The 25,555-nt window shown below is 36.8% G+C and overlaps 3 protein-coding genes and 1 non-coding gene across 4 annotated transcripts; 3 read left to right on the top strand and 1 right to left on the bottom strand.

Moving 5' to 3' along the window:
- Positions 1-10,123: 10,123 nt before the first annotated feature.
- On the top strand, positions 10,124-11,335 carry LOC104226691 (reticulon-like protein B13). Its single transcript, XM_009778724.2, has 5 exons — positions 10,124-10,267; positions 10,350-10,424; positions 10,534-10,720; positions 10,812-11,023; positions 11,142-11,335. Exons 1-5 carry the CDS (start codon positions 10,207-10,209, stop codon positions 11,333-11,335), a joined length of 729 nt encoding a protein of 242 aa, XP_009777026.1. The 5' UTR covers positions 10,124-10,206.
- A 231-nt stretch (positions 11,336-11,566) lies between these two features.
- TRNAW-CCA (transfer RNA tryptophan (anticodon CCA)) lies at positions 11,567-11,638 on the top strand. The gene has a single exon. It is a non-coding gene; the product is annotated as a tRNA-Trp (tRNA).
- A 382-nt stretch (positions 11,639-12,020) lies between these two features.
- LOC104226681 (probable disease resistance protein At5g66900) lies at positions 12,021-16,819 on the top strand. Its single transcript, XM_009778714.2, has 5 exons — positions 12,021-12,934; positions 13,617-14,008; positions 14,265-14,647; positions 15,104-15,315; positions 15,430-16,819. The coding sequence occupies exons 1-5, from the start codon at positions 12,211-12,213 to the stop codon at positions 16,269-16,271; spliced, it is 2,553 nt and encodes an 850-aa protein (XP_009777016.1). The 5' UTR covers positions 12,021-12,210; the 3' UTR covers positions 16,272-16,819.
- Positions 16,820-17,433: 614 nt separating this feature from the next.
- Positions 17,434-23,211, bottom strand: LOC104226670 (serine/threonine-protein kinase SRK2I-like). The gene is made up of 9 exons (XM_009778703.2): positions 22,623-23,211; positions 20,971-21,045; positions 20,790-20,891; positions 20,656-20,709; positions 20,458-20,550; positions 20,235-20,327; positions 18,817-18,921; positions 18,632-18,730; positions 17,434-18,144 (listed from the first exon to the last, which is right to left on the bottom strand). Exons 1-9 carry the CDS (start codon positions 22,794-22,796, stop codon positions 17,875-17,877), a joined length of 1,065 nt encoding a protein of 354 aa, XP_009777005.1. The 5' UTR covers positions 22,797-23,211; the 3' UTR covers positions 17,434-17,874.
- Between the last annotated feature and the right edge of the window lie 2,344 nt (positions 23,212-25,555).

The following is a 25,555-nucleotide window of genomic DNA, read 5'->3' as shown; positions in this document are numbered from 1 at the left end:
TTATGGAATATCCATGATAAAAATTTCAACCCTTTATCTATGACCTGTACTCAATTCCTTCTTTTAACTTATACCGGAGTCTTCCATGACTGTATGATTGTCAACATATATGTTGCATGGGTAATACTCCAAATTTTAAGTGCATTCATAACGTAACTAACTTCGGATCATTGATCGAATAATTCCTTTCGTTCCTTCTTAGCTTTCTTTAACGTAAGCTATTACTTTTCCTTGTCTTTCTGCCCCCTTGTTGCATCCATACTTAGCTTCTCTTAGTGCCCACATATGCCAGAGTTTTCATGTAACTCATATGATCTCGAATATTACTTTTAATTTTACTTCCCATTCATTAGCCAGAGTAGGTTCCACTTTCTTTTGGAGTGCTTACAATATTGTTGTGAGACTGTTGTTATAAGACCATTTCCTCTTTAGGTCACTGAGTTTAGGTTGAAGCCTTCTTCCTTATTTTCCTTAGCTTAGTCTTACATTGTAGTACTTAGGGAGGATCCTCTGACTCTTGTAAAGCTGTGAGCTTAATACATTGTATATTCGATGGACCTTCTGATGTCCTTCATTGCCTATACTTATCTGTAGTGACATATCTCTATGCCTTTGTGCTTGTGGGGTTACTTATGAACTGACATTTTGACTGTCTTCCTAGTGGCACTCTCTTTTATCCCCGTAACACTCATATGGTACCTTTAACTATCCCGACTCCTATTTGAATATATCTCAAGTATTATAGTGACATTACTGCGAGGCTGAATTCTCCATGTTAGGGTTTACTACATTTATCTTGCATGATCTGCTAATTTGTCTGTAACTTCTTCTCTAGTCATGACCAGACTCTTTCTGAATCAACTACTAACTACTCGTTGGCCCATTCTGATATCCATATTCCGCGTAATCTTTCTTGGGTTATTTCTTTTGTCGTAACTTACCTCACGCACTGGCTCCTTATCTATCAACAACATCCCGGACGGGAACCCTTACTTCCTTTTCTTGATGTCGTGCTTACATAATGTTTTGGAAGCATAGCATATCTGTAAAATTTGATCATCTCATCCCTTTCTCATTTTTATCGCATTCTTCCTTTATCATTCCATAGTTACTAGAACCACTTAATTCTGGCTTAATGCCACATCATTCCATATTCCCCCCCCCCCCCTTTAGGGGAGTACTAAGAATTGCATCTAGGACGACCTACCTATAGATGTTTTACCTCTTCATCTTCGGCGTCCTTTTACATCATCGATGACCCTTACTCGCCTTGCGGTAATCCTTCAATACTAAAGATAACAAAATTCCTTACTCACAATGGTGACACTTAGTATAACTGGCACATACATTCCCTTAAGCTTAACTTTGCTCCCATTGCTTGCTTTAGGGAAGTGTCTTCCTGAATGACCATTCTTTGAATTTCTCATGAATCTTTTTCTGTTGTCCATTCTATTATCGCCGGAACGCAATCTAAAATTCTTATGATGCTGACTATTATCAAATCATTCAGTCCTTAATTCATATTTAGTTTATCTTGTTCACCAGTCCATATTGATTTCTATTAATCTGGGGTCTAACTTTTCCTTCTGTTAATCACGTTAGAGTTGCAAACTTATTTCTTGAAATGAGGATATGACTTTATGGCCTATATTCTTTTATTGTCTCAAGGCCTGTCATTTTTCATCTTTTCCTTCACTTGACTATAGACTCTGTAATACTGTCATCATTTTTTTGACCTACCGTTGTCATCCATGTATCACATCTTACTCATAATGCTTCATTAACTCTCTTTTTATCTCCTGCTAATTATCTATGTCTACTGCTTTACTCTGAAAACTCGAACAAAACATTCTTTTTCTTTTGGCTCCCCTTGATCCATCCCTTGGCTCTTCGAATTGCCTAACGTTCTTTCTTTACTAGGGACGGGAGCCACACTAAGGTAATATTTATTCCTTCAAGGCTTTCAGTTCTCATATCTAGCTTTACTATTTTAGGGTGCACCATCTAGGTGTCTCGTGAGGAGATCTATTAGTGCTTTTGCAATATTCTTCGGAAATGTCAACTAAAGAAAACAATCCATTCACTATTTTGGGCCATTCTAACCCCATCGGGATCGTGATAACCCGTCCTCTTCTTAACCTACACTTGTTAGCCCCCAATATGGTATAACTGAGATGGGTGTGTTCTATTATACATACCTCTGTTACTATTGAGGGTAACTCACAATGCTTATATTTTTCTGTCGGAACTGTAATAATGATAATCTTTATTAATTGGGTGCTTCGTACCCTTCTTCACCTCGCTTCTTTTACTTGCTGAAACTTGTGCCTCCATACTTATTCCTTTTTACCATAAGAGTGGATAGGCATTCTTGCATTAGGGATTCTTATCAAGAAGCTTAAACATCTTAGTATACACATGATCTGCTGAAGACCTCACATTTACTTATCATAAGCATGATGCAAAGTCGAGTTCCTCTGACTCAACTCTTCCATAGTCATATCTCTTACCAACCGTCTTTCTAGATGTAGGTATCATCGTACTATAAGTAAGATAGAGTTTAGGAAATTGAGTTCTTACAACTAAGCTCTACCACACGATCTAGAGTAGGAAGAAAGAGTCACAGTCCTAAATGCCATGTAGCCTCCTGCTTATAAGTATGGTGCATGACACACCCATAAACAAGACTCTACTAGACATGGCTTGTAGACTCCTAGGACAGAACTGCTCTGATACCACTTTTGTCATGACCCATACCTATCGCGCCCCCTTTTCCTTGCGGAGTTCGGGTTTTGACATTCATTGGGAACAACTCGTTTCTTTTTGGAATTGGGTATTTGAAGAGTCGCCACCCAACAGATTAAGGTGCATTATGGCACCTAGAGAAATTAACTCATATAACTAGTTTGTATTACCAGAGATTGGGTAAGGGCTCAAAATAACCTTGAGGGGAAGGTGTTAGGCACCCCTCGCGGTCCACAATTGTGGGTCCCGACCGAACTTAATTATGTGAATTAGTCATTTAACAGATAGGCAGTCTAAGCACATATATGCAAATAAAGAAAGTTTAACAGATAGGTAATCTAAGCACAAATATGCAAATAAAGGAAGTTTAACAGATAGGAAGTCTAAGCACGCATATGTAAATAAGGTGAGGGAGGTCCTAGGTTTGTTAACCTATAGGATCACATATGTACAGTACCCGGTAAGCTTTCCTCAAATAGAGGGGTTACACGTGGCATTAGCGCATAGGTCATCATATCCTTTACTACCCAATTACCCTCCCCTTGGTCATAGCCTAAAGCGTTCTAGCAACCTTGAGATGTATCCTATGCGTTCATTACCTATCCCTTTCTTGTGGCCCTGGAGGTATTTAGCACTACTAATTTAGGCAGTTCTAGACTATCCTAAGGTACTTAAAGGAAAAAAATCTAGGCGACAACTAAAACAATTAGGACTGCCAAGTAAAGAACAATTAAGGGGGCTCACATTTTACCTCCACAAATAGAACAAGCAAATGCACGTCTCAGACAGTAGTGTTTTAGACATTTGAAAGGAATCCTAATGACAGGATATCTAGGTGAACATGACAAGCAGAGAATATGCAATGCTGAGTTAAGGCAAAAGTGTTAAAGACCTAATCAGTTTGCCTACTGATTTTAGGATCTTTTGAATCTGGGCAATTCACAAATAAAAACAGCATAGTTTCCAGTTTTTATAAGATTTTAATTACCTACAAGTTTGCGTAGGCTGAGATACCTATAAATATACTGTCTAAATACAAATCGGATTAATTTAAAACAAACAGTTTTGGAACTTATTAAGTCCTATAGGCATGCTGGTCTAGGTGCTGAACATTACAGAGCTGGTTTACATATATTAAATCCTAGAACGTGATATCTAGGTGTTGAGATTGCTTTCTTAAACAGGATAGTTACTAATTTATGCGATGTTGACATGGTTTTAAAGCGAATGCAATAACATTCCTAGGGTAGGATCTCTAATGCACATGATGAATAGACATTTTGTTAAGCAGGATTATAGTAGTAATCTAATAACAGAATTTCTAGGTGATCATGATCATGTAGAAGCAGAATTTCTTAACAAATGAGGTGATGAGCCTATAACATGTTTTCTAGTATGCCAAACAATCCTAAAAGCATAGTTTCTAAAGCAAGTAAACATAATAAACCTAAGGCATGATTTCTAATGCAAGTAAGCATAGTGATCCTAAGGGCATGATTTCTACCCGATTTTCGTCACAAAAAATCATATAAGAATCCCCATCCCTTTTACTAATTTCCCCAACATATGTTTACAAATATCATTATTACAGACCAATAGTGAATGAATTACATAAATAAATATAAACTATCTATAAAGATCCTGAATTAGGCCCAAAGTAAACCTAGGGATGCTAGGCCTTCAGAACAGTCTCAAATGCCAAAAGTCTCATAGCCAATGGTGTGTCCTGGTGTGTCAAAGTTCCCTAAGGACCACAGAGATCCTGGGAAATGCTCACTCTAAGACCCTTTCTTAAAATAGAGAACTAGTTATGTGCAGTGTGGAAGGGCCATCCCCAGTGTGCCAGAGTTCAGAGGAATCTCATGGATTTCTAGGCAGTACACACACTAGAGAGGCAGAACTTAATAGTCTAAGAGTAAAGTGAGATTTCTTGACATAGTTTAGAAAACTCTTAGTAAAAATAGTGTAGAGATAACTTTCAGGAGTGAAAAGATTTTCAGGAATAGAAACAGTTTTGAGAAACTACTAAGAGTGGAAAACAAATTTTGAAATCAACTCTGAGAAGAACAAATATTCAACATACAATCACATAGACTTTGAATGCCTAGAATTACAGCCATTTAATAGGCAGATTTACAAAAAAAGGGTCAAGGGGATGGGAACATATAGAGCTCACATCAGGGACACATGATCAAGGTACAAGGGGGAAGCATATAGACGACAAATGCACAGAATAATTAGGAGTCTACGGATTCAGAGACCTAACAGGTACGTCATGATAATAGGCAATTAAGACATAGAGGCAAAGTGTAGGAATAGTCATGGTGAAGACATGGGTGCATTGGATAGGATTAGCCATATAATTAGGGTCAATCAAGTACATTAAGAGACTAAGTTACTGACATAATCACACCAATTGAAAGGAGTAAACAAAGACTAATAAACATGCTGGCCAAGTATCCAACAAGAAAGTGAGACCTAGACATGTTGATTACACGTTTGAACAAGAGAAGATAGAATTTAGACATGCTGAATAAAGCAGTAAACAAGAAGATAAATTGAATACATTGCCAATCGAACTAGTGCAAGAATAGATTTATAGACATGGAACACACAGAGTTTGAGTTTCAAAATTGAACTAGGGACATACCAGTTTAAAGAGGCAAAGTGCAGAATGTAAAGCAAGTATAATGCCACTGTCTAGCCTTGGCTTTCAGCTGGGTAGACCAATAGTTAGCACAAGTAGCAGAGAAAAAAGAGAGAGTTTAAGTGTGTGTGTGTGTGTGTGTGTATATGTGTATTCTGAACTAAGTGTTTGTGTGTTGAGAGGTAAAACAAGAGTGTATATATAGCAGTTTAAGAGTAGAACAAAATAAGGTAAAGGAATCAACATTCAGTCAATTAAGGAAATCATAGGATCACAAAATCCAATCACATAAAGGAGTTCAGAATAGACCCCTTAATTAGGGGTAATTGATCAAACAATAATAACAGGGGTCTAATTAAGGAAAGAATCTCAATCATACCATGTAAAGGAATCAGTAAGAATCCACAATTATACGGGCAATCAAATAAGGCAGGGATGACCACTTAAGGTCTAGGTTTTTTGGGTTAAGTCTGAAAACAAAAGGGGCTATTTATTAAATACTCAGATAATTGAGTAAAATTAATTTATAAAATAAATAACAAATTATAAAAATAATTTTCATGCATAGAAATAATTATTCGATATTTTAAAAATACAATGGACCATTTTCTGGTAAAATAATTCAATAATATATGCTTGGGCTATAATTGCAAAGTTGTTGCAATTATAACCAAAAAGTATAAATTTGGCCATTTGTGAAATAGTTTAAACTTAATATGACTATAAATAGTAAAATTAAATCAAGAAATGTTGTGAAGTCATTTGTGATGCAATTTTGTAATTGTTTACATAAATAAAATACTGAGATAAATTAATTTTAAAATGTAGAAATTATGGAAAAAATATCATTTGATGCTAATGCATAGTTTTGAATATATATATGCATTTTGAAAAATAATATATGAAAAATTGGGTATCAACAATACCGATGGGCTGCGACGGGCACCCGATACCTTACACAACTGAGTACCAACATAACGTATCTTTCTTATTGTACTTTCATTGACAAGAATAAACATAGGGGATTATCCAATATAGGACGACCTGACCTGATATAAAAGGTTATACATGTAATATACGGGCCTATAGAGCCAACATGATTATTTGTAAACTCAAAATATAGGAAGGCAAGGCCATAAAACATTTGTATATATGACATCTGTCTACAAGCCTCGAAGAGTACATACTTAACATAAAGGACGGGACAGGGCTCCGCCATACTAAACAATACACGCCTAAATCATACTAACTAAACAAGTAACTTCCAAGCAAATGGAGCGCACCAACATCTTCCGCTGAGCTGATAGCCTATTTGGAGGGCTCTCGACCTGTCTATCGGGACCTGCGGGCATGAAACGCAGCATCCCCAGGCAAAAGGGACGTCATTATGAATAGTGTACCGAGTATGTAAGGCATATAAATAAGTACATAACAGACATGGAAGAAATATAGAGTAAATAACTCAACCTGTAAGTCTGGAAAACTTTGTAAATTATGAAATACTTATAGTGTCATGCATATGCGTATGAATATCATGTCGTGCATAGGTACATGTTTCATAACATCATCAGCCTCTGAGGGCATCCCATCATATCATCTCGGCCACTATGGGCAAAATCATCAACATATACCAGTTGATCAGGTGGTTGTGCGTATATAACGCCGTAGCCTTTTTCCATATCTCATATACATATAATATACATATATATGCGTATATAACGCCATCTGGTCATGAGTCAATGTACATGAATGCAATGCATGTGAAGTACGTTAATAAAATCTTTCGGAATGTCATAAGACAATTATGTCTTTGAGTAATATCATGAAGTAAACTTTTTCAACTTACGTATTTTTCTGAGACTCATGAACAGAGGATAAAATAATAGGACACATGGGAATTCAAGAATGTAGGCATTTCTAATACTTCTATGAATAGAGTCATTTGTGGAAGTTGTGCATTTGCATGTTTCGTTTGTGCCGTATGGATCATGCCAAAAGAAAGAAGGGATAGCCTTAACATACCTGAACCGATTTTCTTGAGAAAGATTTCACCATATTCCCTTATAATTGCAAAATCTCACAACAGTAACACAAATCCAATGCCTACTAAGTGATTCATCATGTGTTATTTAGTATTGGAGTAGGAAAATGTTATAATTTCATTCATGAGGTCTAACGCGAGTTCTTAATGGAAAGAACTATTTACTTGAATCTCTTGAAAATCTAAGAGACCAAATGAAGTAAATTGGTCACACATCTCTTAAGTGTGTTTGAATGGGTGTGGGCCTACTTCAAGTGGTGACTAAGCCACTTTACTTGACCAAAATATAACATCTTGCAAGACTTGTAAGAGTCATATTAATTGCAACATTTTGCTGCCATATTTTCAAGGTTATCCAAAAGATTATAATAAGTTATCCGCCCATTTCTTATCCCTAAATTCGAGTAACAATTAAATTTGTATTGAGGTCTTTAAGATACGTGATTTAGTCCAATACTAATTGATAATCAAGAAATCAAGCATATAGATTAAGGAAGCAAGTTGAATCAAACCAGTGTGCAAGCAAGTCTCGACCTCGAGCTAAGGTGACCTCGAGGTAGGCCAGTAAGAACAATAAAATAAAAAGATAATTGTGATGAGTAATGAGCAAGAAAGTAAGAATGTATATTCTTTTGCCAATGATTGATGATCTTACAAATGAATGGGCTCCCCTTTATATAATAGGGAGTCTTTAGCTAGGTACATTTTCATTTTTAGTAGGGAATCTTATTGGGACACATGTCTAACCGCCTAGTACAATTTTGTACAAACCCGTACAAATCTATTCCGGAATTCATGTCGTGATCTTAGGGACGTTGCGAGAATCTTGCACTTTCTATTACAAAACCATGACGACATCATCTCGTGGTTAGGCATAATCGGCCTCGGTGCACATCGAGCACTTCGACCTTCGAAGCTTCTATTTTGCCACCGGGCCCGCGTCTGGTATATTTTGATCTTGCTCTCTAAGTAACCCTCGAGTCCACGAAATCGAGCCTACTTGATTACGACCGTATACAATAATATACTGGAGTTCCAGTATAATATACTGAAGTTCCAGTATAATATATTGTAGCTTTAGTATAATTATACAGGTATTTCAATATATTATACTGGAGTTCTAGTATAATATACTAGACTTTCAGTATAATATTTTGGAGTTCCAGTATAATACACTGGTCCATCATAATATGTTGGAAGTTCATACACAGGTGCTCCAATTTCGAATATATTTTGCTATAACTGCCACCCGAAAGATTTGGGAAGCAAGACGTCGCTGGATTTGTTTCCCCTTTTGATAATAAATCTTTGGAAAGGCTTCGATAGAGGCACTGCCAATTGTTGAAATTGTACAAGAAGAAGAAAATAAGATATGAGATCGGGAAGGAGAGAGAGAGAGGGAAAATAGATATGGGATAGGGGATAGGAGAAATTTGAGGGGATATAAGAGAGAAAAATAATACAAAGCTTATTTTATGACTTAAGGGTAGGAGGTTACCATAAATACATATTTGGCTATAAAAAAACAAAAGGTAGTTATGGAATATAATTTTTTAAAAGGATATTTATTTAAAATAAATAAGGTATCAACCTAACCTTTGCAATAGGAGGTAACTAAGAGGGTGTTTGGTTAAGTTTATAAGCTGGTCAAACTAGCTTATAAGCACTTTTCGGCTATCTACGCGTTTGGTAAAGTTAAAAGTGCTTATAAGCCAAGTGCTTATGAGTCAAAAATAAGCCAAAAGTCATAAGTTGGTCACACTCAGCTTATGAATTTTTAGCTTATAAGCACTTTAAGTTTGACCAACATTTTTACTATTTTATCCTTAAAATATTCCTTTTTAGAACAAAACTCTTGCACTGATACTCACTGCCTCAAGTATTCAATCTAAATCCTCTCCCCCCGCCTCTTCAAGTCTGCAATTCTCATTGACTATCTAAGATAAGCAAATTCTCTATTCCTTTGCATATTTATATCTATGTGATTGTGTATTAATCTTTGAACTATATGTAATAAATGACGACATATCAAATTTTTGGCATATTGCTTTCTAAGTGTTGTGGTGATGAAGACGATCTTTGTTTCTCTTCAAATATTTTATCCTATTTAGATTTATTTTTACTGAGAAACGTTTGTTAATTTATTAATTATTATAACTTATGATTATATGCTTATCATAAAATAAATTATATTTATCAGTAAAATTATCTTATCTAAGCACAATTATATTTAAAATAAAATGACAAATAGAATATTTTGTATTTAAATCGATCTAGAATCTAAAATTTTGAAGAAATTACGCTCTTATAAGTGTAAACAGTTCTAAGGTTATTTAAGTCATTTTAACAGAAAAAAGAGCTTATCAGTATTTTTTTTATCAAATACTTAAGCAACTTATTATCAATTTCAGCACTTATACCCAAACGCATAACTGCTTATTTATTAAATCAGTTTCAACTACTTTTCAGCACCTAATGCTTGTCAGCTAATTCAAACGGGTTCTAATCCTTTTAATTACAAGCAGCCCATTTAGATGACGATCATTATATTACATCGTGGCGCGACCCTGCGTGGTTTCGATCCACGTTTCGTCTAATTGAGCGCCATGTGTTTATCTCGAATGACCTGCTCAGTTGTTCTACACTCTTTGTTGTCCTTCACATTTCTCAGCTGAACACAATACCTATCTCAAATTGCTCTTACAAAGTACTCGAAACTTTTGAGTCCCTTTTCTTTTGTCTATATTTTCTTGCTTTGTTTGCAGCCTTCAATATGCAGAGTTCAACAGATTCTCCACCACCTTCACCAACTCGTGAAATTCGCAACAAATCAGGTTAATTTCTCCATCTCATTCATCCAGTGAAAGATTCCCTTCTTATCTCCATTTCTATCTATAATTTTTGCTTTATTTGCAGCATCCAATGTGCACACTACTTCAACAGAGTCTCCAACCCCTTCACCACCAACTCGTGATGTTGGCAACAATACAGGTTAGTCTCATTTCTCCTTCACAACCCACTCGCCTTAATAGATTTGTCCTTCTTCACCTTGGCTCTTTGGGCAAAGTTACTGATACATGTATTTTACTATACTTTTCAGATTTAGTCAGCGATGTAATTTTATGGAGGAGAAAGAATTTGAGTGTTCTAACACTTTTAGCAGCTACAGCGATATGGCTAGCGCTTGAAGTCTATGAATTGAAATTCGTGACTCTCTTTTCCTGGATGTCCATGTTAGCGATCGCGTTTCTCTTTTTCTGGGGTAACATACATAGGCTCTTGGGGAAGTAAGCAATCATATCTATCGTTATTTGCCTGTGTTCTCTGTCTTAGCTTTGAACACGCGTAGCTATATTATTGTGGCTATTGTTTCTGCAGAGAGCAAGTGGACATGTCAGCGATGTATATAAGCGAAGAATCAGCTAAGGCAATGGGGACAAAAATCCGGGAATGTGTGGAAAAATGCATGCGATTAATATTTAGCGTGAGTGCCGAGAAAGAGTGGTTCGTTTTTGCCGGAACTGTAGCTTCTTTGGGGTTGATCTCGGTGGTTGCTAGCTACTTTGATTTACTTACGCTTCTCTACTTTGGTAGTACAATCTCTTATGCTTATACCCCCCCCCCCCACCCACACACACACACACATTGTATATTCATTTTTAGTGAAAGGATTTAGTTATGTGTTTAATTTCTTGGCTTTGGGAACAGGCGTCATGGGGGGACTGACTGGACCATTTGTATATGTGAAATATGAGCACAAGATTAAGGAGTGGGGGCAGAAAGTAAGAGTGAGGTATCAAAGATGTTATGCCACGGTGGTGCTGAAGCTGCAGGAAATGAAGAACAAGCTGCAGGAAATGAAGAACAGGATGCAGGAGAAGAAAAGGAAGAAAATGGAGTAGTCACTGGTTCCAATTTTTTTTTTTTTAAAAAAACTGTGTTCGGTAGTAATAAAGTGAATGTGATTTTTGTATGAATTTGAATCTTTCAGTTTACATATGTTGTAATTAGGTATATATATATATATACAAATGATATAAATTATCTTCTGGATGAGTATGTTGGGTTCCGGAAGTAATGTTGATGATGTAGAGAGTAAATATAATAAACTTAATAGGAAAATGTTACATGGTGGATCCGTGGCGCAATGGTAGCGCGTCTGACTCCAGATCAGAAGGTTGCGTGTTCGATTCACGTCGGGTTCAACCGCGTTAGTTTTGCTTCTATTAACGCTGAAGATCTCTAAAACCAGCTCCTATTCAATTTTTATTTTCCGGATTATGTAAACTAAGTTCTCCGTATCGATAAAGACGTTGTAAATTAACACTCGGTTTCAACTCTAACACAATTGTTGAACATGTGACGTTATTTAAGTTTAAAACAAATAATTTTTTTAAATATAAAAAAAATAACTCTTTTTGGAATAAATTAAAAAAAAAAAAAATAGTGTCACATCCTGCCAAATGAAACTAGTTTGATGAAAATTATTGTACTCTAATTACAGGTGCTATTACTATGTACACTTGTCCGAAAGAAAAAGTCCTGAAATTTGCGTTAAATCAAACTCACAGCTTACTCGGTAACTTCACTATACGAGTGGGAGTGGGATAGAGACGGTAACTTCGCAAAAGTCAACAAACAAATTGAGGACGAAATTTCCAGCCAATTGCGAGCTCTGGGCATAGTATCTTCTCAGCATCCCAGTGCTTAACTCTTAGGCTCACACTTTCGTGGAGAGCACAACTTTCCTAAATTAGGCCAGTTTGGGGATGTAGCAATGGCCGCAACTCTGTTGGGAGGAGCTGCTTTGGGTCCAGTCTTCGACATGCTACTCAAAGCCGTTATTGATGTTGGCATAAAAATTGCCACTTTCCGTTCCAAATTCCAAAGCTTAAACAACACACTAAATGAGATCAAACCAGTATTCGATGATATCGAGAGGCTAAACAAAGCACTAGACGGCCGAGATTACGAAATAGAAATGTTCAAGAAGCAGCTATTGGCAGGTGAAGAACTAGTCCGTAAGTGTTCCAAGACTAAATGCTACGACGCTTTGAAAAAATGGAACTACTCGAGGAAATTGACCAAGTTAGAAAATTCACTGGTTAGGTTTTGCCAGGTTCATGGTTTTATTCAGGTGTGTAGAGATAGTAAAATTATTCTTGTCAATGTGATTGAACATGGTAAGAAATTGGATCAGATTAGCTCCATGTTGAGAGGTATTTCGTTGAGAAATGGGAGTAGTATTGGATTTACAAACTCTAATGGGTCTTCAGGGTGGATGAATGGTAATAGTTTTGGTAGCACAAATGGGAATGGATTTTCAGGTTGGTCTGACGAGCCACAAGTTTCAGATGCTGTGGTTGGATTTGATTTGCCACTTCAAGAATTGAAAGTAAAGCTGCTTGAGGAGAAAGAGCAGGTGGTGGTTCTTTCTGCTCCTGCTGGCTGTGGAAAGACTACTTTGGCGGCAATGGTTTGTCGAGAGCATGATATCAAAGGTATTGGATAATGATTTAGCATATATGCACTGACAGTGTAAGACAATTTTACATTATTAGTGTATTTTAATCTGTTGGAGCTGGTTACCTGCCTTATTTTCCAGGTTATTAATCTCACTTCTTTTGATTTGTTAATTCTAGTTACCTTTTTAAGTGACCTTACACTGTTAGTGCATAGTAGAAATTAAACTCGTTTCATAATATGTCTGATGTCAATTAGTTCAAGTGGACTCTTGATTATTAGTTTATTTGCATTTTATCATGTAAAATGTTAATCTTACATTGTGATTCCATGTAGTTGTGAATTTGGTTTTTTTTCTTATACAATAATTCCATTATATCCTTTAGAAGGACTTCTTGCTTTCCTTTGTAAGTTCAGTTAGCTAATTCTCTTACCAAAGCGCATGAATTTAAATGCTACCTGCATCGATTTTGTAATCAATACTAATCTGTCTGTTTATCAGTTGAATTTCGACGTATATATTTTATTTTTATGATTGAGTAGCAACCGCTTGAATCAAGTTATTGTCTATACAGATTGCTCTACTTATGGCAAGAGTAGTTGACAAGTAATGTTGCATCATGTACTTGTGTTATATTAAGCTTCTTGCCTTCTAAAAAAAATTCCTGTTGCTGAACTTTCAGGCTTTCAGCATAATTTGATCTAATTGTCTCTTAACAGCCAAATACAGGGACATCCTTTTTGTCACTGTTTCTGAAAAAGCAAGCATCAGACGCATTGTAGGGGAAATCTTTGAGACGAAAGGTTACAAGGTGACAGACTTTGCTTCTGAACATGGTGCCATCGGCCAACTTGAAAACCTCCTAAGGAGAAATACATCTCAACCTGTACTGCTGGTGCTGGACGATGTTTGGTCTGAATCAGAGTTTGTCATTGAGAGTTTTATGTTTCAGATACATGGATTTAAGATTTTGGTCACCTCAAGATTTGTGTTCCCAAAATTTGATACATATAAATTAAAGCTTTTGAGCGAGAAGGATGCAAAGGCTCTTTTCTATAGTTCAGCATTTAAAGATAGCATCCCTAATGTGCGACTTGATCTTGTTCATAAGGTAAAACACTATCTATGTTTAAAAAGGTCTTTTCAAATAATTATTTGGTTATCAAAACATGTGAAATATATATAAATTGCTATTGTTCATGTGCTTGAAATATTAAAGAGTAGAAAATGCGTCTTAGCTAAATAATAGAGGTGTGATGTTCTAAACAAAATCTGCCCAAATTCATAGTTACTTATAAAGTTGTCTACTTTGTGTAGTAATATCAAAGTACTTTTACATGGTGCTAACTGATGGTATACAATGGCAGGTGGTGAGAAGCTGTTGTGGTTTTCCACTTGCTCTTAAAGTTGTTGGCCGATCATTGTGTGGACAGCCTGAGTTGATATGGTTTAACAGAGTGATGTTGCAGTCTAAAAGACACATTCTCTTTCCTACCGAGAATGATCTGCTTCGCACTCTGCGAACTAGCATTGATGCATTGAATGAAATAGATCTATATAGCAGTGAAGCAACTACATTAAGAGACTGTTACCTGGATCTAGGGTCATTTCCTGAAGACCACAGAATTCATGCTGCTGCACTTCTGGATATGTGGGTGGAACGATACAATTTAGATGAAGATGGCATGAAGGCAATGGCAATCTTCTTTCAACTCTCTTCACAAAATCTGGTTAATCTCGCCCTTGCAAGGTATCACTTTTGTCTTGAAACTCTACCGTATTTGCTACTTCTACGTGTAATTACTGCATGGAACTGAACTAGAAGATTTTTAGTTATAGGGGAAAAGGTCAAGAGAAACTACAAAGCTGTAGTGTTAGATGGTCACATGTACACACTCGCTGACTATCTGTTTGTGTGCCTCAATGTTTAATGTGCTGAAGTCATCAAAAATTCTTTTCCACTTTCTAAATTGTTTTGGACAAAATTACTAAATTTCATGAGATAAAGAAGAATTGGAACTGAGTTGAACTCATACAGTTCAGCTTGTAGAATAGTGCAGCGGCTGGCTTCATTTTATCCTGGTTCCATCTTTTTGGTGTATACTCAACTTCTTCTCTGCATCCACTGATTGACCTTACGTTAGCAGATATCCTTGAATGGATTATTTATCCAATATCTAATTGTTTAGGTCGTGCTGATTTCCAGAAAGGATGCACCAGCAGTTCTTGGATTACATAACTTGCATTACATACAGCAGCATGATCTGCTGAGAGAACTGGTTATCCACCAGTGTGATAAGGAGACAGTAGAAGAGAGAAAGAGACTATATATCAACATCAAGGGGAATGACTTTCCTAAGTGGTGGTCTCAACAAAGACTTCAACCACTTCAGGCGGAAGTTTTGTCTATATTCACAGGTTTGTTATCCATCCCTTGTGCTCCTTTTTAGGGCAAGAATAGAAATGTCTTTTGCAAACTTGCTAAATCTTGCCTCAGCTAGTTAGTTACAACTTCATGAATCTGAATTGCAGATGAAGACTTCGTGTCTGACTGGTATGACATGCAATTTCCTAAAGTTGAAGTACTTGTGTTGAACTTTGAAACAAAGACCTACAACTTACCACCTTTTGTAGAGCAAATGAGCCAATTGAAAACTTTGATTGTGACAAACAATTGTTTCTTCCCAGCCAAATTAAATAACTTTCAGCTTTGTTCTCTGCTCAATCTTAAGAGAATCAGCCTGGAACGCCTCTCTGTTACGTCCATTTTTACAGCCAACTTGCAGCTGCCAAATTTGCGGAAAATCTCCTTCATCATGTGTGAAATTGGTGAGGCATTTGAAAACTCTGCTGCCAATATGTTTTACATATGGCCAAAACTTGTAGAGATGAATATAGAGTACTGCAATGATTTAGTGGAAGTACCAACTGAAATATGTGATCTTGTTGATCTTAAAAAGCTCAGCATTTGTTATTGTCACGAATTAGTTTCCCTTCCCGAAGAGCTTGGAAAGTTGACAAATTTGGAAGTACTGAGGCTTCATTCTTGTACAAAATTGTCCGAGTTGCCAATGTCAGTAGTAAAACTTAATAGATTGGGATTTCTTGATGTATATGATTGTGTGGAACTGGATTTCCTGCCAACAGAAATGGATCAACTCTGTTCTTTACGGACTATCTGCATGGGTAGCCGCTTGGGGTTTACTGAGCTTCCCAATTCTGTGCTAAGACTTGTGAAATTGGAAGATGTTGTATGTGATGAAGAAACAGCCTCATTGTGGGAACATTATAAGGAACGTCTGAGGAATCTGAGAATCACTGTGATAAAAGAGGATATCAATTTGAATTTGCTGCATAAATCATTATTTATCTGATTTTAAGAGAAGTTTCTTGAGGCAACTTTGGGACTCGAACAAACTGAGCAGAACTGGTAGCCGGGGGTGAAGGCAGTATTAGTTGCATCTGTTCTAAATATCCCAACACAAAATTTGAACTTTCTCCAACTTTATTTTCAGTGAATTTTGAAAGACACAGCTCAAGATTGATCATATTACTTCATGAGATTCATACCAGTGTCAAGAATTGACATCTTATTAGGAGCTGTCATTGAAGTTGGAATGCAGAAAGCTAGTAACACATCAAGCTGATGTAAGTTTGAACTTCGAGAAGCTCAAGAGGAACTTAGTATATTGATTTTATGGAAGGGCCACTTCTTTGTTTCCTTAAATTTGGATAGGGATTTGGCCCTGATATATTACTATATATGCATGTAATACTACTGTCTGCAATCCATAGTAGTATAGATGCTTTTTTTTATTTTGTTAAAAAGGAAGATAGATTTGATTAGCAAGGAACCATTTCGTTGCTGTTGACGAAGAGCCGCACGGAACAGTGGCAATTCTAGCAGATTAGGTTTAAATGATCCTGCCATCTATTACTTAGATGCTGAAATGTTAGTTCAAGTTTGACATCAATCTTTAATAAGCAGGCTATCGTACAAAAGTTTCAACTTAAAACAACAAGAACTAGATGATATAAGATTTAAGCAGTAGAGTTGCAAAAAAAGTTGGGATTAATCGCCAATTACTTCCCAAACATTCCCTGTGAGTGCTGCCATCAATTATGACTGGAGGTTTATTTGGGGGAGATTCTAACCCACTTTTTGGAGACCATGTGCCGAGGCATTGCTCTTATTCAGAATTTCCAAGGCTGATTCTTAACCTCCGGCAACTATGATTTCTTGCTATATTTGGTTGCGAGGCTGTGGATTGTTTGCCAAGAGAACTCTGGAAATTTTTATATAATATTGGACTGAAACAAACTTAAATAACGTAATGTAGACAATGAGGATTCATATAACAAACTTGGAATTGAGGCATTTTGCTTTTGCGTTCCTCAAGGATCATTGCCTTAGTAATTTCTTCAAAAATTTAGCGATACACCTCATGGTACAACCTTGCCACATTGTCAGAGGCCTCTGGATGTCACTTGACCATAATAGGAAAAATGCACTCTGCTATTATGGAAAATCTAACATCAACCAGAAGGGCTAGTTAAACTATACATAAAGGAAAATCTTTGCTAACAATATTGTTATACACAAGCCCTAAGACTATAAGCATCTCAACTTACAAAAACCACAAAGACACATGGTTCGACACAAAAGCAAATAAGCAAGTACAAGAGTTACAAACGAACTTAACGGTATAACACTATAAGAGAAGAGATTTTGAACTCAAGTATGAAAACTCCATTACTTTTTCAGCCAATTCCTCCTATGGTGATAGGAGAAATAATTCATGGGTACACTAAAAGCCCCTTTCCAGGATAAGAACTTGATTAATTACAAGCATTGTCAGTCCATGTTCTTGCTGCTGAGTATTCAATAATCTCTATGCCTTGAACACCAAGAAGTCCAGAAATGTTCTTGTAAGATTGCAGTACGACTTCTTTCACAAGCATGGCAATGAGGTGCACTCACATTGCATATATGATCTCCCCGCTGCTATCAATATCAAGATCAGGATCTGAATCCAAGTCATCCATGTCATCATCCATCATTTCCAAGTTATACAAGCCAACTGGTGGTACTGTTGCCTCTGAGATTATTTGCATGATCGTATCTATGCTCTGCATTGGCTGATCAGGCTCTTCAAACTGGTCACTTATCATCTTATCGTCCATTAAATCTGCCGGAAGATTCTTCAGAAACCATACATGATTTTTTATTTCAGGCATTGTGATCCTCTGTGCCATGTGCAAAGGAAGATGACATAAGCATAAGTGATAACTACAATCTGTATTATCTTCAAGACTACTCAGTGACACCCTTTTTGGCAATATCTCAAAATGTTTGACACACCTTAAAGAAATTAGAAAATTCTGGTTATTTTTCTCTTCATCCCAGTTTATACATTCCTATAAGCAGTGTAGTTCTTTTTATTTGGAGAATGTACAAGTAATGTATTTGTTTCCTACTATTACAGGTACAACACATAAGTCAAATTATATTTTTTAACTTCATGCCAGTCAATCAGGACTGTACAAGATGGGGCTAGACAACATTTTCAAAGAGGTGCCTAACTACAATGTAGTTGGATGGTGGTCAGCAATTACTACTATAGGCAAGCTTGGATCAGATTGTAGTCAAAGTTCTAATGCAATCACAACAGGGACATGCCAAAACTCTATCTACCCACGTTCGCATACTGATTACTTTTAAAACCACACTAACCTGTGCCGGATCTCCAACAAAGATCCTTGAGATTAAGTGGCGACATTCCTCAGATATCTGAATGTTATCTGGAATAGAATACTGCACGCTCAGGATTCTCTGTGCAGTAAAGCCAGGGGTTAACATTTTGTAATAAGAAATCCAAAAGAAATTGGAATGAAGTCATGATAATGATTAAGATGTACGTTTATCGTCTTCCGGAAATCTTTTGGTTCATCAGGATCCTCAAAAGGGTAAGCACCCACTAACATTACATACAATGTCACCCCACATGACCACACATCTGCAACCTGAAATAATAACATCTGTGACATTCTCTTGTTGATTGAAGTTCATGTCAAAATCACACAGTACAAAAGTAAGCCATCATGATAGAATACATAGTAAGTACTCAACACATTGAGAAGCTATAGTTAGAATGAACACCTGAGAAGCTAATCGCTATTCATCCTCTTAAGAGAAAAGACTGCAACAGATGTTACAAGGCCAAGGTTGAGTGAAATTTCATGGATGCTAACCGAGCTAATCTTTTACAGTCCAATAGTCACAAAACAAAATTTTGTCACTAAAATATACCTCAACTTCTGGTCTAACTTGCTCAAAGTAACCCCCCTAAATCCAGCAATAGAAATATACTTTCCTATATAAAACCCACCAGAAACCTACACTGGCAAGTTACAGAGAAAGTTGGGGTATATTCTAGAAACAAAATTTTGTTTTTTGACTTCTGCATAATAAAAGTATTCTTCCTTTCCACTTCTCCTTCATCAACAACCTAGCATCCCTTTCACTATATAAACACACACAAGGTGTAATTCTCACGCTATATTTTGACTAGGTTGGTTAACAATATATTAACAATTTAATATTAGACGTTGTTCAATGGGCAGCACTAACAGAATCCAGTCCTTAGAAACTAAAGTTTAGAAACAGCAAGCTTCTATACCAATGATACTTCATTCTAAACAAAATTTCCCAAGCTTCTATTACACTGGGTTTGTTGTTGTTGTTGTTGTTGTTAGCACCTCACTATTGAAGCATTCAACATAACTAGAAATAACAGGACTAGACTAGCTATTGTGTGGAGACAAAGAAGTCAAAATCCCAAAAAGGATATGAACCTAGACAGCTGGCCATACAAGATTGCTTACCCAACATATCATGGCCTCAAGCGAAATGGCCCAGAAATGCTCCTTTAATAATTTTCACATTTCTTTATATTTCAGTTTCCCAGATATGGAGTTCTATAAGGTCACTTAGACACCTTTAAGATGCCCTAATTTTCATAATCTACTTTTTTTTTTTGGTGGTGGGGAAGCAAGTTAAGTAATATATGAATCCACTTATGCCTCTGCTCATCAAGAACACCATCTGCTCTCTTTCCCCTCTTATGGGGAGTGGGGATAAGAAGGATGCTCAGCTGGACATTCCAGATGACAATAAGTAAATGTCGGCCAAAGAAAAGCTCACTTCGGATGTGCATGAAGCATTCATATGCATCACAAAAGGAACTTCGAAAACAAAAAATATTGGTACTTGCTGTTATTACTTTTTTACATAAAGTATCAGTGCTGCTATTACATAGCACATTAAACCAATTTACCTTGCCATCATATTCTTGCCTCAACAAAACTTCTGGAGCAATATAAGCAGGAGTTCCCACTGTTGATTTTGGTTGTGAATGCAGCAGAGAAGACTGCAAAAAGTACAACTCAAGATTAAGAAATCAGGGAGCACATATGCATACAAGCTGTATATGTGTCTTGTATGAAATTAAGAAGACCTAGACAGCTCTGTGAGTGGCTAATGATGGGGAGCCCTAGTACCTTGGAATACCCAAAATCACAAATTTTTAGCCGAGGAGCAGGGCTTCCATCAAGCAATGTATTTTCCAGCTTCAAGTCACGATGACATACTTGCTTCAATAAGAAATACAACAGAACCAGGCTGAATAAAGTTCCAATATGATCTCCATATTTAATAAACTAAAAGAAATTGAGTAAATATTCAGGGCAAGTCATTACCATGGAGTGACAGTAGCTGACGCCAGATATAAGCTGCTGGAAAAAGAAGCGAGCCTGTGCAAGAAGAGATTATGTAACCCTACAAATTTCGCACTGCTATAAGCAAAGAGTTCTACAACTAACAGGTTAAATACCTCATCCTCATTGAAACGCCCTGCATTAGAAATTCTCTCAAAAAGCTCCCCACCCGATGCATATTCCATCACAATAGCGAGATGAGTTGGTGTCAAAATCACCTAGAGTAAAATTTTAAGCAGACCAGTCATAAATATATAACATCCTATCTTGAATCTAAAGGGGCAGTCAGTGGCGAACCTCTCTGAATCTAATTATGTTAGGATGCCTCAGGGACCTGTGATTGATTATCTCCCGCTGAACATTTTCATCTATCTGCAAGGCCAGAAGATGGGAGAAGAAATGAGCAGTGTCATATGCAGCCGATATAATTCACACTACAAACTTTTCATCATAATATTGAATTGGTCCTTTCATCTAATGTGTGGAAGAGAGGGACTAGGGTGGCTCAGTTAAAAGGTTTATAATTACAAGCGCTAGAGCTTAGACTAGGTCACATTAGGCATTGGAGTACAATCCAATACAAAGCTTCATCAAGATTGACCACAGCTTATGATTTTATTTATTTATTTTATTATGGTTATTATAGTAGTATTATTTTGGATAAAGAGCACAGCTTATGATCAGAAATATCAGATAGATCTTTTAGATCTACTGAAACACATATTATTAGCAAACTGCAGGTCAAGAAAAGAATAACATGTTAAAGCACAAATAACTTACTGCACAACATAGCTGTAAAGCACATGATAAAGTCTGCAGCAAGTGCTTAAAAAGATGAACTAGTAATACCTAAATATACACATGCTTGCATACAGCCTGGAAACCCATAGCCAGGAATACAGTTAATGCATTTTGCAACTAAAAATCCACTGAATAACTTATTTTACTCTAATACTCTCCGTTGCTCAGCCTGCTAAAAAGAAAATACTCTCTGTTCCTAATTTTAATATAAATGGGAACGTCTGATATGGTCACAGAAATGAGTATGAGGGTTTCATACCCACTTATTGTCTAAATATGCTCAAACCATTGAGGGTAAGGGTTGTAGTCTCTTTATATGGTTTTGTTCTATCCGACTCTTGAACTAACTTTTTGAGGTTGAGTAAAGTCCATATTTTTATCAGGGTACTAGAGCCAGATTCATCCATGATGCTGCATTATTCAATGTTGGACTGACATTTTACATTATCTGCACTGCAAATATCTAGTCCTAAACGTGAAAATGTGTTATAAAGTCCCATTTTTGTTTGAGGGTACGAGTTGTAGTATCTTTATTTTGACCTCTCAAGCTAGCTTCTTGGATCAAGTTAAGTCCATGTTCACTTTTCTTGACAAACCAGCCAGAAGATTACTCAAAACAGAACCCTTCCCAGCCAGTTTGAGCAGCAAAATTGATTAGTACCTAGTATAAAAATTACCAAGTGGTGCATGTTACTCAACCAACCAGAAAACAAAGTTGAAGCAAAATCAGCCCCTTTCAGATAACCATTTTGAAAGTTTCCCAAAAAAGTAATAAATAATATTATTGCATTTAACCTGTTAAAGAATTCAAAGAACTTATCACAATTATCCTGCGATAAATAAATCTGCTAAAAAAGTAGTTCACGGAACTCACACCAATGAAAATGACCTCATTTAACACTCGCAATTTAACAAAGGCAGATCTAAGAGTATAAGTAGGTGCAGAGTACCTTAGCAGAATAATATATTTGAAAAAAAAACTCTTATAGATTAAGCCGAAATCAGTGGGTATAAACGAACCAGAAAAACTGGCATTCAGCTGATTATTCAGGCAATGGTAGCGAAGAAAGAAATAACCCAAATTTAAAGCAGATAAACACAAGCAGAGTTACTAATTCCATGAATCCAAATTTGCATAGGAAACTAACCTTATCGCCTCTTTCGATATACTTGACAGCAACTAACTCTTTAGTCTGCTTATCTCTCATCAACCTCGCAACCCCAAAATTACCCGACCCGATATCTTTAACAAGATCGTACCGGTCACTGTCGTGCATGATCGGCATATCCATACCCGGACCCGGAATCAGACCTCGATCCATTTCGTTTGTTAACTCAGATTCAGCTGCACTCTTAAAGAAAACCGAAGCTCCGATTTACATCCCAGTGGCACAAGTTACCGGAGCTGGTGATCGAAGTGGTAAGTCGCTTTTACCCTCAGATAAGAAGCTGTCTGTGAAGAAAAAGAGAAAATCGAGGAGAAAGGCGGTGGCTTTTTCGTACTTTTGACCTTTTTCCGGTCATGAACTTATTGGAGTAGATATTTTTATGTATGGTCGGCAAGGTAATGAAAATATCTTTATTTTTTTATTAAAAGTCTCTTTCTTATCTTTCTCTCTCTGCAACAGTTGAAATGGATTGAGGAAGAAGGAAGAGACGATAAGTTGGGAAGAGAAGATATAAACGGCATCGTTTTAATAAGCTGGACGTTAAAAACGACTGCGTCTTTTGCAAGTTGCGACAGCAACTGATTAGATGTTCCTTGTATTTATCCACCTTTGTCCTTATTTTTGTCATTTTCTTTGCTTTTTCTTTTTTAGTTATTTAATTTTCTTTTTTTGTTGGTCAATTTTGTGATGGCACTATGCTTTATGGTTTTATGCAACAGAATTATCCACCAAATGGATATGGTGCATTTTGGCGTGACCCACGTTTTGAGGTAAAGGCATATATGACACTGGTCGGTCCTATTGAAAGCGTTCATATTTGGTTGATGTTTGTTTCCCAGGTTCTTTCTTTGGAAAAAAAGATGAGATTCCTAATAAATTGCATTTCTTTTCCGAAAATCTTCAGTGACTAATGACATTATATTATATGATGAACTTATGTCTGACTATGTGAAGGTTAAATTACTTAATTATCTGAACTCTTTATTAACTTATACAATCATAATAGCTTAATAGAAGGAGTTCTTTTTTTAAAATCTTCGTCACTTGGTGGTAATAAGGTGCGAATAGTGTTTTAAAAGGTTTTTTCGGGGCGAGGCATACCAAAAATGTCCTGAGGTGATGGTGCGGGGTGAGTCTCAAGAGGCGTACGCCCAACAATTCGGCGCATACGCTTGGGCGTTTGAGATGCGTTTTTTAGTGAGGCGTAATGTCACGTCCTTAGTAATTAATTAAGTACACGTGTGACACTTGACAGCTCGCTCACGATCTTGCACAACTTGCTCAAGTTCTTGCTATGCCAAGTCAACCTTACTACACTCAAGATCGCTAAGGGATTGCTAGAAAGAATAAAAGAGAATTGCTAAAGGAAGCTTTGTATTAGAGAGAACTTAAATTGTTTGCTTGGTAAATTACAAATGAATGGCCCCCTTTATATACTAGTCTCCTAGGGGCTAGTGTATAAATATTAATTATTACACAAGTCCTTGATATTTACAAGATAAGGGTTTTCTCTAGAATTCTTTACAAGCCTAGAAGATTTCAAGAACTTTCCTAGCAAATCCATAAGGATCTAGGTTCTTCCTAAGCAAATGTCCATACTTTTCTAGAATCTTCTCACAAATGCTAGCCTTATTCTTATGTAAGCTTTCACATGACATTAATATATGCCAAATAGCGCCTATGTGGCATGATGATGAGGCGGGTCATCACACCCTCCCCCATCTAATATTGCGACGACCGCGGCGCAATGCTGCTGCATAAACTCTCGGATCTTACCTTTGAATTGCCATAAGTCTTCATATCGTTCCCATGTGGCCTCTTCATGTGATTGCCCCTTCCAATGGATGAGGAACATAGCGGTGGCTTATTGCCTTTGTTTTCGCCTAGCCTGGTAATTCACAATAGCCTCAATCTCCCGATCGTGCGAGGCGGTGATAGTCATAGTTGCTCGACTTGATTGGCCCCTACTCGGATCATCCTTATCTTCATGATATGGCTTAAGCATGCTGGCATGGAAGACATGGTAGATCTTAAGATACGATGGCATGTCAAGCTTGTATGAGATCTTGCCTACCTTGGCGACGATCTTAAATGGCCCCTCATACTTGCGAATCAGATTCTGATGCATGCCCCGTAGTGCCTTGAACTGTTTTGGGTTAAACTTCACCATGACCATGTCCCCAACTCTATAGTCCGTGGGACGCCTCTTACGGTCCGCAAACTTATCTGGTTCTTCTTTCTCTAAATACATGTTATCAGTGTTTAAGTTTGTCATCATCAAAAAGGGGAAAATTGATGGGTTTTCAATGTCTTTGACCTATGTTTTGATGATCTAACAAACCTTGTCAAGAACCAGATAGGGAACCTGGCACACTTAGGCTACACTACAAGTTAATGGATTCCAACTAAATGTGAACTGCTATAGCTCCAGGGGAGAGAGAACCCAATAAGGACCTGATACCCTTGTGGTTCCCTTATAGCAGTACAAAATCAATGGGACACAGCTGGAAGCGACGTGACTGTCTGCATTGTTTCTGCCTGCACTACACTATTTCTAGTGGCCACTTATTCCTTGACCCACTAAAGTGCTTACATCATTTTAAGTGATGTCATCAAGGTGTATCAACAATGAATTATATTAAAACATCACTTGAACACTTCAGTTTCTCATTCAAGCCTTTTGCAAAACAGAGAAATTAATTCTCACGAGCTTGAAGAACAAAGTTAAACGCTACTACGGACCAGTTCCTAAAGTTAGTATTTTGTTGTCCTTAGTTGTGTTGTAGCTTTGTGATTGTTCTTATTGTATCTCCTAAGTTGCTTAGCAAGAAGCATTGATTAGGAACCCTCTTGTAAAATCCATAAACTCTCTGAGTTTATGTTGTGACTAAGTTTAGTCATAAGTTAAAGTC

Source organism: Nicotiana sylvestris, chromosome 2 (assembly GCF_000393655.2).
Source record: "Nicotiana sylvestris chromosome 2, ASM39365v2, whole genome shotgun sequence".
Taxonomy (NCBI): domain Eukaryota; kingdom Viridiplantae; phylum Streptophyta; class Magnoliopsida; order Solanales; family Solanaceae; genus Nicotiana; species Nicotiana sylvestris.
Note: the sequence above shows the minus strand (reverse complement) of the source record. Positions and strands in the feature narration are given on the sequence as shown.